Source organism: Limulus polyphemus, unplaced genomic scaffold (genome assembly GCF_000517525.1).
Source record: "Limulus polyphemus unplaced genomic scaffold, Limulus_polyphemus-2.1.2 Scaffold2509, whole genome shotgun sequence".
NCBI lineage: Eukaryota > Metazoa > Arthropoda > Merostomata > Xiphosura > Limulidae > Limulus > Limulus polyphemus.
Window position 1 is genome coordinate 67,719 of NW_013668119.1, and position 12,504 is coordinate 80,222.

Consider the following 12,504-nt stretch of genomic DNA (forward strand, 5'->3'; position numbering starts at 1 on the left):
TAAACTTATATAAAGTTTTTCTTCATTACCCATTCAAGCCGTCTCCAACCATTATTAATGTATGCTAATCTTTATAAATAGGAATTTAAGAAAACTATATTTAATTAGGTATTACTGATTGCTAGTTTGATTTTTAGTTTTGCTGTAAGTACATAGCTTGCTCTGATTGGAAGTTAATATTTGAGGTAAATAATCATGTATTTGAAATATGAAAAAAAATAACAATATCAGGTGATAAGCTTGATAAAATATTACTCACTTCAAAATGTAAAATAGCATCCTAACTAATAATACTGACTTGGTTTATATTTATCCAACTTATGCAGATGGTTGAGGAATTCATGTCAGAGACACAGCGCCACCTTCATCATAATGTCGCTCCTCAAACTTTTAATATGGATAGCTTACTGCAAGAAATGAGGGAGATTGAGCGGACTTGTCAGCCACCTCTTCCAGGTAATTCATATCTTGGCTGGTTGTAATTCTGTTGATGCCAGAAATCCCTGGGGTCTGGAGTAGTAAATCTGTGTCTGTTTTGTAGGGCCAGGAGTAGCTGATTTGGCAACCAGCAGAAATTGGGCTGAAGAGTATCTTGCTAGCGAAGACATTGTCCAGGACTCTCCATTGGCTGACTGGAGCAAGGAATTTTTTCCAGAACAACAGATGTTAAACCCTGATATTATCACTGACACTAGATGGACTGAAGAGTATATAGCTTCGTCAGAAGCTAAAAATTTGTAAGCAGTTTTTGTTTAAAGTACATTTCTTCAGCTCACATAACAGTTGTAGATACCAGGTAGCATCAAGATTGTGTGGAAAGTTATAACAATACTTGAGAGTTCTAAAGAAAACCTGAGTGTTAGAAAAAGGGCATCCATCTATGTTTTATACCACAATTAAAATCACTGCAAGAAAAGAAAACCAGAGTACTAGGTCTAGCTGGAATGGTTGTAAAGTCTCAAATAATATATTGATATAAAAATTTTATAAAACTATCTATAAACCCTTGGCTGTGGTTTTCGCTAGATAGTAGATAGGGACAATGGGAATCTAGTTAATCCATTCATGCGCGTCACTAATTAGATGACGAGGCATTTGGCTACCTTAAGAGAGTCATAGTTACAATTAGTCTTCACCACTCAATGCTCCGTTATATTACTTCCTCTTACTGTCTACCAAATAAGGTCAACGAAAGCTGAGTTAGTTTAAAACTACAAGTTTTCAACAGGATCATTGGTATGGAAACAAATGTGTTTTGCTTTTCGGTATCTGTCTAATGTCTAAAGCCAAACTTTCTTCAGACGTCTTTGTCATAGAATACAGTTTAAAAGTTTTATGATAAATTAGCTGAGTGCTTGTCATATGACAGTAAGTTATGATTAATTTATCTTATGAAAATTAAATCTACATCGGTTAAAACATTATATCGGTTATTAATATATATCAATTATTTATTGATGTATTTAACTTTAAATATGATATCTCCTGCCCACCCACGAACTCGAGTACTGACAACAGATCATCTATCAATGACAAACTTATATTCTCAGACATAACTTAAGAAAGTCGACATATATTTAGTGTAGACTGAATACAAGTTTTTTGTAGGTCTGTACGAGGGGCAAACTCCGATTATCTAAAAATTAATCATGTTACAGTAACAATGTGTGTATAAAGAATGTTTATCTTTTTTTTTTCTAGTATCTCATGAAATTTTTTTTATGTATATTTGGTTATCTCCTGTAAGTGGTCCTTGATTAGAATTTGGACTTTTGTATATCCTTATTATGTTCAAATCTGCTTCTTGATGAAGCCTTGCAGATTGAACGATGCAACAAAACTGGTTGTCGAAGAAATATTTCGACATGGTCAAGTATCTGAACATAAGATTTATGAATTTTGATGGCAGAGAATTTGAGGTTGAAGGGAAAATGCATAAAGGTATAACTTTTCATTAAAAAAATGCTTATAAATGGTTTAACTAAATTTAAAAAAAATCTCTTACCAAAGGTGAAAAACATCAATAATATTAATGTACTGTGGCGCCATCTATTGGGTTGAAAATGTATTGAACTTGTTTTTGACACACAGTCACTTGTGTTTATTATGTAATATGATATTATCTCTGATCGAATCAATAATTGTATTCATATTTTTCTGTATATTCAAAGAGTTTGTTGTATATATTAAAAATAAATATAATAATAATAAAAAAAGTTAACAAAATCCTGACTATCTGGATTTGAACGCAAGACTTCCATGTGATAGCCAAGCACTCTAAGCACTGTGATACCCAGCTGTTCTAATCAAATATTAACAAATAATTCATATCCATGATGTAAACTATCATGTTATTTTTGTTTTTTCCTAAATATGATGAGTTAATGATTAAACAAAGTTGTAAAAAATCCCTACTTGACTGGGATTTGAACTCAATACTTCTGTTTAAGACAAATCACTGAGCCAATTTAAACATTACCAACAGAGAGTGGCTTTTATATATACATAGATGCTAAACATATGTTTTAAAGCACATGTAGAATGTTTGAAAACAGATGTTTCATTTACTTTAAATTGATTCACCCAAACGTAATGTGACCCTAGTGAACTGTTGACCTAGAAAGGAATATTGAAATTAACCTTTAAGTACACTATTATTATAAACTCAATGTACTTGCCTTAAGTAAAATACATAGATTTTGCATCTTTGAATGTTAAAATTCTAAACCTGACTATTCATTGGGAAGAGTTGGGAGGGAGGGGGGCTTGATGGAAAGATACCTATACTTAATCTTGTGTCTGTTCAATAGATTGTTCATTTTCTTTTTCATGATATTTATTAGAAACGTTAATACATATAAAATTATAAGCTGAATTGTGTGTATTTTGGAGTAGAAATATAGTGTTGTTGTTTTTCATACAGTTATAGTTTTTATTGAATTATTTAATGCTTTTGTCTGTTCAAAGTCAGATATCAATATTTAATAAATTAATTAATTAATAATACAGAGGCTCGAGTTTGTGATATTAAAATGATTATGAATATGTAGATCAGCAAGTCACTTGACAACAACAACAACAACCACTACAAAGTCTTGGTGAAGAGAAATGTATCAGAAATACGTTTTACATTGTTTATCAATTTGTAAATAGTGTGATGCTGCCAAAAAAACTGATCACTTTTGGAAAGGGTATCTAACAGCCTTCTCCGACACAAAATACTTGTACTCTTAGATTTAGAATTTCTAAGATGTGGATATTCTTGTACTTTAAGGCATTGAAAAAAATTATGGATCAACTTGGAGCACCAGCACTTTCCAGAAAGAGACCTGCAACAAGTCCTTATAACAAGTGAGAACCAACAAACAGAATGGTCAGTGGCAAAAGTTGCTAGCATTCCCAAGGCACCAATATGCAATACAATTCGCATGTACACAAGCTGCTTCCTTGATGTATTGAGAGAAGGAATGCTAACTGTATGAACGGTACCTAGCTGGGTAAAAACAGAAATATGTGGTGACACTTGATGAAGCATATATGTACCTGGATATTACTATAACAAGTCTCGTTCCATTTCTAAAAGTGGTACACGACATGTAGTGAAACTTTTTCAAAGAGATTCATGATCGTTGCTGGATACTGCGCATGTGACAAGTTAGGGATAAGGAGAGTGGATACATAGGTCAAAGTGAACTCATTATCATATGCTTTGGACCCTCTGTACCACAGAAATACTGTCTTTATATGGAAAAGAGGCAAACTGGGTATAAGTTCACTGAGATAAAGTTTCCAGCATATCACCTGTTCAACTGTCATATATCTCAAGCAGCTGGAAAGTGAAGTGGGAAGTTATTTTATTCCATAAGAAGACATACCAGTCAAGTTGCTGGATACAGCCCTAATGGATGTCTGTGTGATCTTATTGTTAAATCAGGTGCTGGGAAACCATCATCCTCATAAATTAGATGGAATATAAAAAAGTCTTCAGATTGGATTGATTGGCTTTGTACATGATGGCCTTGTGACAGAACCATTTGCAATAGGAAATATGCTGCAGGGCTATTGTCAAGATATGAGGAATAGATTGTATCGATGTGGTGAGGCTTCAATATAACTTATTCAACGTTCTATACTGTTTTAAGTTTCAACAAATGTAGTACTTGCTAAGACAGTCAGTTATGTATACATAGAACACTTCTAATTCTATCTTATTGACTTAATAATAGACATTCCTTATGATTTCTGACTTACCACACACCTAATAGTTCTGTTACAAAGTGCATTAATAAGCTCGCTAATATCACTACTATACAGATTTTATTTTTCATTATGTTCTTATCACCTTTTAGGACTCTGATAATTATGTTATTCATGATCTTTGCTGATTATATAAGTAACATTGGGGTAGATAAATTTAAATCATTACAGATATTATGTCAATATATATTGACCAGGTGGTGTTATGTGTCTGATAAGTTTATAATTAGTGGGCTAGTATTAAAGGAAGTTATGAGTTTCTGTTACTCTGTTTGTTGTTAAAGCTAAGCTTAGTTAAAATATCAAAATTTTTCTCTGAAATCTAAAACCCTGTAAATTATTATATCACTTTGGATCAGTTTATACTTCTCTATTTGTAAATGTTTTGGCATTACAAGTGATTGAAACTTAGGAATGAGCATAGCTCTGCAGCCTTCAGAGTAATACTTGTTGATTACCAGATGTCAGTAAAATAATTTGTCTTAATTGAGGTTTTCCTTAAACCTTGTATATTTGGTAATAAAATTTCAGGCTTACTGAACAAGATAATTACATTAATATTAGTGATTTTTTTTATCGTAACCTGTATCGACTGCGTGCTAAAAGTACTATTGTTAAATGTTGTTCCACTTTTCTGTTATTGTTTTTGATTACCTTAGGAGCTGGATTTGTATCATAAAATAATGATTAATACAGTTTATAAGTTTCGAAATAATAAGAATACTTTTTTATTCCATAATTTTTACAAACACTAAAGAAGTGTAACTATTGATAAAATTTCTCCGGTAGGTCTGCTTGACAATAGATAAGTTATAATGAACATAAAAATTACATCTTGAAAAACATAAATGGCAGTAAATTTAAAGATCTTTGATTTTATGTTTATTTCAGAGAAAACAACCTTGACCTTGTTGCAAACCAATGGACTGATGAATATCAAACCCAGGAAGATACAGAATTAGCACAAGTGGCCAATGAACTGCTTGGAACCATTGATGATCCCAAGTTTTCTGAATCTGAGGTGGATGATATGTTTAGCTGTTTTGTCTTGAAATGTTTTTTACAGTTTTTGAGGGATGAAAGTACATTCTAATAAATATAATCAAGTCAGCATTTGTGATGTTGAAAAAAATAACCGTATGAAATTATATGATGTTTGATTGTAAAAGAATAGAGTAAGTTGTATAGAAACTTTATTTTCCTACTTTAAGGTGCATGGCGTGGCTTAACTCTCGATCTGAATGTCGCGGGTTTGAATCTCCATCCAACAAACATGCTCACCCTTTCAGCCATGGAGATGTTATAATGTGACGATCAATCCCACTGTTTGTTGATAAAAGAGTAGCTCAACAGTTGGTAGTGGATGATGATGACTAGCTACTTTCCCTCTAGTCTTTCACAGCTAAATTATTTAGGCCCGGCATGGCCAAGTGGTTACGGCACTCGACTCGCAATCTTAGGGTCGCTGGTTCAAATCTCCGTCACACCAAACATGCTCGCCCCTTTCAGCCGTGAGGCTTTATAATGTGACGGTCAATCCCACTAGTCGTTGGTAAAAAAGTAGGCCAAGAGTTGACGGTGGGTGGTGATGACTAGCTGCCTTCCCTCTAGTCTTACACTGCTAAATTAGGGATGGCTAGCGCAGATAGCCCTCGTGTAGCTTTGTGAAAAATTAAAAAAAACAAACACAGCTAAATTAAGAGTGGCTAGTGCAGATAGCTCTCGTGTGGCTTTGCGATAAATTCAAAACAAATCAAACCTATTTTAAAGCATTTTTTTTTAGGCAGGCTGATATTAAAAACATTTTTCAGGGCTACAACTAATGTTTGTTGTATTTAGTTTTATTAGTATCACGTTGTTTTACGAAAATGTTTCTTAAGCAAGAAAATCGGAAATTTTATGTACCATTTTTAATTTTAGCACCAAGCTAGTATCATATCTAGGTAAGTGATAAAATAGTTATCACAGTTCTCATCATTTGCCATTTATCTACCTCGAAATTTGGTCAAAAACAGTTGAGGTCATACAAATAAATATATTTCAATAACAGTAAGGAGAAACTTTAAATGTTAAAATAATCTTGGTGCCTTCATTCAAGATGTACATTGTATAATTTTAAATGTTGTTTCATCTTCAACTTAATATGAATTCATTGTAGTATTGTATATTAAAAGTACTCACTTGTTTTAATGATGTATTTGGATTCTTAAGACACGGTGACATGAAAATCGGCCCTGATATGGCCATGCCTTTTTTTTATTACTGATTTGACAACTGGTAACTTTTACGCTTTCTATTGTAGTTAATATGCATCGTAGGTACAGTGTGTGAGGGTAACGGATCACAAAGATAACAAACGTGGCATGCTCCTTTCTTTTGTTCTTTTGTGTTCGTCACCAACTCTGCCAGTTATTACTATTTCCATGCTTCCTAGTATCTGATTGAAAATCTGTGTTAAATCAGCTCAACTAATGTAGCTAAACTGTTTACTAATAATTACTATTGTGCTTTATGTGCTTTTTCGGTTATGTGTTTCATAATTTTGTTGGTCAAATGTTTAGTAAAATATTCTACTTTTTCGCTGCCATCGGTCTTAATATACGAGACATTTTATCTTTCCAGCATTTTGAAAGCCATGTCCTTGTTAGATTGGGATGCCTACTTTCATCTAACAGAATAATGAGTTAATTGCGTAACATATTTAAAGAATAAATTGGAATTAAAATATAATCTTAATATACGAGACATTTTATCTTTCCAGCATTTTGAAAGCCATGTCCTTGTTAGATTGGGATGCCTACTTTCATCTAACAGAATAATGAGTTAATTGCGTAACATATTTAAAGAATAAATTGGAATTAAAATATAATCTACAATTATGATAAATTGTTACTCTTAAAAAATACATCAAAATATATATTTTTTTCAAAGCTCACATGTCATGACTTTTTTTTTTTAGAGAGTTACATTACAAAATGTAATCAATCCTTTTGCGGCGGGCTAATGCAATTTGCGGAAATCGAATCGCGAATTTCACGTATACAACAACTCTGAGATTTCCTAATGTATCCTCTCCAAAATTGCTAATATTTTGTTAAATATCATAAGTATCTTACACAAAAATAATGACAGTTTTGTAATTAAGTGTTTTTACTAAAAATACGTTATTTTTTATTGTAGTTACTCGCATTCAATTAACAAATCGAATGCAACGTGATTTTTCATATTAAGTATAACAATACTTTTCTTATTCATATTTCATTTGCGTAATCTCTAGATACTCCTAAAAGGATATCAAGTTTTTTAAGGTAAATTTTGGTATTTTATATTTCATTTTCTCTACCATATCACTAACTCTAGCTGTTATCAACAATGTACAATATGATGAAATAATTAAAATTAGGAAATAGAAAAAAAAATACATTTTTCATTTTTAGTAGAATATATGTAAAAGAATTTCCTTTTGTTAAATCTGTAATTTCACCTCTTTTTTTACTTATCACATATAGTTAATTTTAATGTTTTAATTTTCCTTTCTTGTCTTGTTTTAGCCCCCCTGTAGCACAGTGGTATGTCGGCGGACTTACAACGCTAGAATCCGGGTTTCGATACCCGTGGTGGGCAAAGCATAGATAGCCCATTGTGTAGCTTTGTGCATAATTACAAACAAACAAACATTCTTGTCTTTTGCAATTTATTCATCTCGACACAAGTCAACGGTGCCCTCGAGGCATATTACAGTTTCTTTTGGAGACATGTGCAACCCTTTAGCAAAGTTTTCGTTCAATGTTTAATATTTTAAGCCTTGAGAATGGATGCGAAGTATGATGTATATTTAAAAAATGTTTAAACCTTTTAATTATGTATTTTAAAACATAACTGACACATAATTAACTAAAATATAATAGTAAGACCTAAATACATTTTAACCTGTTTCTCTAACTATAACATATTTAGGTAATAAACAACCATAAGTGCTATAGTCGATCAAGCAGTCAATTTCATGTACTCTGCGACGAAGACTTGGTGCCAATTTCCAAATAACTGTTTATACTGTAAAATGAGTTCTTTCTAATTGTTATATACATGTGTAAGAATGTCTACATCGAATGGATAAAGCTCAAACAATTCTGTTGAAGGTGGGCATGGCAGCTGTCAGGAGTTAAAAATATTTATTACTTGTTTTAACTGTCTTCATTCAGAGTACTTTAAAAGGAACGAGTCAAAAGGTTATGTAAGGATATTAGTGGCTTAGACGTACCTCTAGTCAACTACCATTGTATTATTGAAAATACAGAGAACCAAAGTAGAGATTTTTAATAGCTCATTGGTCACGTGACAACACATCTGAAGTTTTAAATAGTTTTTAAAGGTTTATTTTGTAATAAAGGACTTAAAACTTGGATAAAATAAAACTTCACATTATAATATTAAATTCATTCACATACCTTGATATTAAAGGTGTTTAAATAACTTTTGAATGTAACACAGTGACTTGCGCAGAAAAGTATTTAAATGGGCTCCCATTGTGAAAAGGTTAAACTGTTTTATTATCATGGTATACATATAAACTTGGCATCAAAAACATAGTTAATAAATCAAATTTTAATACTATATAAGTGTTAAGTTCTTAATGTTATAAGGAAATATTTTTTAAAATCTTCAAAAAACTCCTAGTGTGAGAATTTTCACTTTTGCTCTCTAGGTCTTCCCTCTTCTCTAATTTATTTACCATCTCTCTGAGAAGTATGGAATCTAATATAAATTACTCATTATAACATAGTTATTACTTGGGCAAAGCATAATTTTTGTAGCCTTCAGTCTTATTTGTTTACAGAACCATAAACTAGAAGATCAGATCCACTTGCCACACCCATTTGTCACATCCTGTCTTTCACAAATTGCTAATAGCTTTCTCTCATGTTTAATACTGTATTACTTATAATCAATAGAAAGCCCAAATTTTAATCTATCAAATGACGTATTATAATACATTGAGAATTGTCTATCTTGCTGCCAGTTCAAACTTTATTTCCATGGAAAATACATCAACGAACTTAGTTGAATTTTTAAAGGCTCTTATTGCATAGTTAGGAAGCCAGAAAAATTGATAGTTATAGGATATTGTCTAGTTTTTACATGTTGTTATTCTAAATTCTTAGGTGCATTATTTAATTAAATAAAAAATTATTTAGTGTAGTAACAGTAGTACCATTGATATAAAAAAGGTTTAATCAACAGTTGACAGCAAAAAAAAAAAAAAAAGACAGGTAAGTACTATATTTTGTGTTCTTCATGTGTATTCTTTATTATTATAAAAGTAATCAAAATTTATATGGTTAAATTAGGTAATAAAAATAATAGTTTTTCATGAGGTACACTCTTGACTAGCTTCTGTGTTATGAAATTCAATAGGGTAAGGTAAGCAACAAATTCACTGAGTGATTTACAACTTGTGTGATGGGATTATTAGTTAGACATGGTTCAAAAGGTAATAAAACAATAATATTCAAGTAGAAACAGATGGATACCATTATGAGCTTTAAGCTATTTAGGGTTTCCTGTTGAAATCTGAAGTCATTGTAGAAAGAAAAAAAAAAGAGTAATTTTAATATTTTTTTGATGGTGGTTACGAGGTTGGTCAAATTGACTGATCCTGTATAGAGTTAGGGTAGAGAAAATGACAGATAAAATATAATGTTTTACTGGAAAAAAAACATACAAAATTTATTTAGGAGGTTTTAGAGATTATAGAAATGAAATTGGACAAGTTTTAGACGAAGAAAAGTATTTTTAATCTTAGCATAAAAATCAACACTTTGACTCCTTATATTCACAGAGAAATTTTTAGTAAAAATACATTATTAAAAATTCTTATTTTTTTTGTCTGCAAAAGACATGTAATGTTTACCGAAAGTTTGTGAAATTTCGTGAAAATATGCAAAACATATTAGTAGTTATAGTATGGAAATTATAGAGATCAATTTTGGGTCATGAACTCTGCCAAATTGATCAAAGCCTCAGGTAGAGAGTTAATAAGAGATGGCCTCAATGTTTATTGATTGAAGATTTGTGTTCTAGCCATGGAACCAAAGTAGACCCTTATAAGAATTATGTAATGTACTGATGTGATTTTAAATTTGTAGTCATCAATAAACCATTGATAGCAAAATGACTTTCTGTATCCATTTTAGGGCCATGTGTACAAAGTATCTATTTTGTCTTCAAATAGGAAATAACTTAAGAACTGACTTGATTTCAATTTTCATGATTTTATTACATACTATTCTTTGGGTAGGAAGTTATCAGCTGTTAAACTTAAACAGTAAACTGTTAAAGAAATAATAATTGGAGAATATTACAAGGAGTTCTTAAACCAAAACTAACTGTGAGATTATTACATTTTAGTTTCTAAAGTTCATTAGGAAGATTGGAGATGGAGAACTTTCTGTAGAAGGGAGCAGTGTTGTTGAAAAAACAGATGAAGAAAGACAGGCTGAAATATGGACCCGAGAATTCTCGGAAGAGGATCTGTCTGTAAGTTTGTCTTTGATTTGTATAGAGAGTGATTTAAGTTATTGTTAGTTAAAAAAAGAAAAATAGAGGACTTAAATATACCCTTTGTGAAATATTTCTTTAATTAGACTTAGAGCTGGAGGATTAATTAAAGTTATCATTAAACTGATTAGTTTATATTTTTGATCCATTAATAGAAATTATTGTTTCTGGTTATTACTGTGTTTGATAATTTCAACTGCCCAGGTGGTTAGGGTGCTCGACTTGCAATCTGAGGGTTGCGGGTTCGAATCCTCGTCACACCAGACATGCTTACCCTTTCAGCCGTGGGGGCGTTATAATGTGATGGTCAATCCCACTATTCGTTGATAAAAGAGTAGCCCAAGAGTTGGCAGTGGGTGGTGATGACTAGCTGCCTTCCCTCTAGTCTTACACTGCTAAATTATGGACGGCTAGCGCAGATAGCCCTCGTGTAGCTTTGCGCAAAATTTAAAACCAAACAAACAAACAATCATTCCAACTGTCCAAGTCTTATGAGAATAATCTGTTGGTTGAATGTAATGGTTGAGTTAATTAACTCTTTGTGCATGGGTGATGTGGTCAAAGTGCATATGCCACGACCTTTTATAGAGTGACCTTCAATATGGTGTTATGTATTTGATGTCAGAGCTATAAATTATGCATTTCACTCGACATTACTTTTTAATGACAGTTTATGGTAGAGGTGAGTAAGTACCAATTACAACATACAAGAATACTAAAAAAACATAGATATGCATTTCAAATGTTCCAGAGGTTATCCAAACTGTGAGATGGACAAAAGTATTTTTATTCATCACTTGAACATCACCTCACACACCAACTTGTCAGAGTCTGTGTCAGACCAATATCATCAATTCACAGACATTTCTTGAGTACAAATAACACATCTGATTTTATGTGTACAACAGACTTACTAATATTATTTGATAGCTTGCCAAAATTTGTATAGATACATGTTGTAAGTTTGGAATTACAGTCAACACTTCTATGATACAGGATCAATCAGTTAAACTGACCTTGTATGTATTTGGTTAATGAGCCAAGTGATTAACCAGTTAGCCAATTCAATTAATTGCTCACTGTTAAGAATTATGATAGTAATAAAGTGTAAAACACCCAAGAAACTTGTGTACAAATTAATGTTTATTACGGTATGCTTTTAATTATTGTGTACAAATTAGTGTTTATTACGTTATGCTTTTAATTATTGTGTAAAAATTAGTGTTTATTATGGTATGCTTTTACTTATTGTGTACAAATTAGTGTTTATTACGGTATGCTTTTAATTATTGTGTACAAATTAGTGTTTATTACGGTATGCTTTTAATTATTGTGTACAAATTAGTGTTTATTACGGTATGCTTTTAATTATTGTGTACTAATTAGTGTTTATTACGGTATGCTTTTAATTATTGTGTACAAATCAGTGTTTATCATGGTATGCCTTTAATTATCGTGTACAAACTAGTGTTTATTATGGTATGCTTTTAATTATTATGTACAAATTAGTGTTTATTACGGTATGGCTTTTAATTATTGTGTACAAATTAGTGTTTATTACGGAATGCTTTTAATTATTGTGTACAAATTGTTGTTTATTACGGTATGCTTTTAATTATTGTGTACAAATTAGTGTTTATTACGGAATGCTTTTAATTATTGTGTACAAATTGTTGTTTATTACGGTAT

The 12,504-nt window shown here is 31.4% G+C and overlaps 1 protein-coding gene across 1 annotated transcript in view; it reads left to right on the forward strand.

Moving 5' to 3' along the window:
- Positions 1 to 12,504, forward strand: part of LOC106467153 (peroxisomal targeting signal 1 receptor-like) — a 59,797-nt gene that overhangs the window by 12,292 nt on the left and 35,001 nt on the right. Inside the window, exons 5-8 of the mRNA XM_013927474.2 lie at positions 327 to 456; positions 542 to 737; positions 5,149 to 5,278; positions 10,666 to 10,794. Of these exons, the coding sequence (XP_013782928.1) occupies positions 327 to 456; positions 542 to 737; positions 5,149 to 5,278; positions 10,666 to 10,794 (585 nt within the window). The remainder of the gene's footprint in view (positions 1 to 326; positions 457 to 541; positions 738 to 5,148; positions 5,279 to 10,665; positions 10,795 to 12,504) is intronic.